This window comes from Penaeus chinensis, chromosome 41, assembly GCF_019202785.1.
Source record: "Penaeus chinensis breed Huanghai No. 1 chromosome 41, ASM1920278v2, whole genome shotgun sequence".
NCBI lineage: Eukaryota > Metazoa > Arthropoda > Malacostraca > Decapoda > Penaeidae > Penaeus > Penaeus chinensis.
Window position 1 is genome coordinate 27,445,976 of NC_061859.1, and position 2,500 is coordinate 27,448,475.

The following is a 2,500-nucleotide window of genomic DNA, read 5'->3' on the forward strand; positions in this document are numbered from 1 at the left end:
GTCGTGGTCCCAACCCAGCGCATCCGTAGCAACCTAAATACCAACTGAGAATAACCCACAATAACTTGTACAATGCTCTGTAATGGATGGAATGGCGAGTGTGATGCTGTAAAAATGGGTGTATTGCAATGGTACTGCGGTTCCAAACCTTCCCTCCGTCTACTTGGGCCTTGTGACCTTAAACCGTGAAGTAAATTACCTTTACACGAATGGTGCAATCACAACAATTGCTTTGCTTTTTCACCGTTATTGTCTTATCCTGTGGAAGTCTGACACACTCATGCACAGATGATCTGTACGCCACAGAGACGACGCTGTTGCTACTGCATGAACTTGGCGTCCTAGTGGGTTAGAACCCCCTCCCCCTATCGCTCTTTTCCTACCACGTGGTTATCTGAGAGGAAAACAAATATAAATTAAATAAATACGTATAAATATAAAGTTCACTCTCCATGTTCCCCTCAATAGTCCGTCACAGCGAGCAGTAGGATGAGATATGACAAGTCGAGAACACTACATGGCTGCAGCGCGAGTACAAACCTAACACACGGGTTGCAGTGAGAGTACAAAACTAAACACGTCTTTCATTTTCACTCGAGTTTTCATGCACTGGCGACCCTCACTAGAAGTCCTACTTCCACAATTAGACGTCCAGGACGCCACGGTGAGAGGCGGAGAGAGTGGTGGGTGGGTGAGCGTCCAGAAAACCTCCTTTGAATTTCCGTCTTGGCCGAAGTTCCTGTAGCATTTGGCCGTTTTGGTGCTATGGTAGGTGGAATGGTGTAAGCATACAAATAATTTTTAGTTTAATTGTAAAAGACGTCTACTACAACAGAGGTCCATTTCAGAATAAAATCATATACATACAACGTCAAAATGTGATTTTTCCTCTTCCTGTGACGATTAACCTTGGGGAACACAATTCCATCTCGTTAGCCGGAGCCTTTCGCATTTGCACGTGAACACACACACGATACACACACGCACTATTGTAATAAACAACTTCACCTCGTCAAAACAAAACAAAAAAGGAAAAAAACTCCGGCATGATCTCTCCTGTTTCAACACCGGCTGTCAGGTCATGATATCACTGGAGCAACGTCACTCTTCTCTGCTGTTTCTCCCAGCCGCAGTCTCCTCTCACGTCTGCTGGGCAGCCTTACTCGAGCCGTTTCTGATGACTGCCTGCAGCTGCTCCTGGGACAGCAGCGACACCCTCCCGTCCGCATGCTGCAGACACACCTGCTCTCCTTGATTGGTTCTCAGTAACACTAGCCGACCTTGCTGTACCTGTGGCTGCGTCTGCTGCTGCTGTGGTGCAGGCTGTTGCTGTTGCACTACGGTTTGCTGCTGCTGGACTACAGCCTGTTGCTGCGTCACCTGGTGTGTGGCTTGTGGTTGGTGTCGCAGAATCTGCTGCTGTTGTACTATTTGCTGCTGAGGTTGCACTGCCACCTGCTGCTGTTGCTGCTGCTGCAAGATCTGCTGCTGTGCCACCTGGCCCACCACCACCTGCTGTTGCTGCGGCTGTGCCAGACTCTGCTGGATGGTCCCTATTGACGTTTTAGGTTGCTGCTGTATGACCTGACCCGACCCTTGCACGTAGATGAGGCCCTGATGACCTGCCGTGGCCTGCGCCTGCGTGGCAACCACCTGCTGCACCATCTGAACCACCTGCCTTGCACCTCCGGGCTGCACTATCTGAACCAGCTTTTGCGTGGTGTTCGTGGGCGACGCGTGTTGCAACCTCACTACCTGCTGCTGCTGCTGTTGCTGTATGACGGGCGTGTGGGCGACCCGCACCACCTGCTGACCACCCTGTTGGACGCCCTGACTAATGACCATGGGCTTGAAGGTTGTGGTCGCTCCGCCTGTGCCCTGCTGGACCACTGTCGGCGTCGCTTGGGTTGTCACCTGGCTGCTTGGCACCACACGCTGCTGCACCACAAACTGCTGCTGCTGGCCCCCTGGTGACGTGGCCTGGAAGCTGACTGTCTGTGGAGTGCCACTCGTAGCGGCTTTCTGGACCACTGCGTGCTGGAGTGCTCCCTGTACCTGCTGGTTGGCATTGACGACTGTGGTAGCGAGCGTGTGCTGGGAGGCGGGCACCGATGTCGTGGCAGGGGCGCTGGAAGTGGCTGTCACCAGCTGGTTGTACACCCGCTGCGGCACGCCTACACGCTGGTACACTGTCTGCTGCTGGCTTCCACTGGATGTTACCACCTGTGTGGCTGCCCCTGCATCCTTCAACACATGGGTTTGGCTCACTGGTACCACCTGTCTCACCACCTGTTGCTGCACTACACCGGCTGCCCGGGGCACTGCGGCCATGCCTGGGTGGACCACTGTGGCTGTTCTGGACACTCCTTGGGGCGAGATGATGTGAGCCTGTTGCTGGATCACCTGCTGCTGCTGCTGCTGCTGAGGCGCTGGCGGCGGGGAGGCTTCCTGGAGAATGGGCGTTGTGCAGGACACTACCTGCACCTTGGCTGCAGTGTTG

General features: G+C 53.8%; 1 protein-coding gene across 1 annotated transcript in view; it reads right to left on the reverse strand.

Moving 5' to 3' along the window:
- Positions 1-793: 793 nt before the first annotated feature.
- The window catches only part of LOC125047463 (histone-lysine N-methyltransferase trr-like), an 8,524-nt gene continuing 6,817 nt past the window's right edge, over positions 794-2,500 (reverse strand). The window contains exon 4 of the mRNA XM_047645674.1: positions 794-2,500. This exon is cut by the window's right edge and continues 1,726 nt beyond it. Coding sequence (XP_047501630.1) covers positions 1,141-2,500 — 1,360 coding nt within the window. The 3' untranslated portion in view covers positions 794-1,140.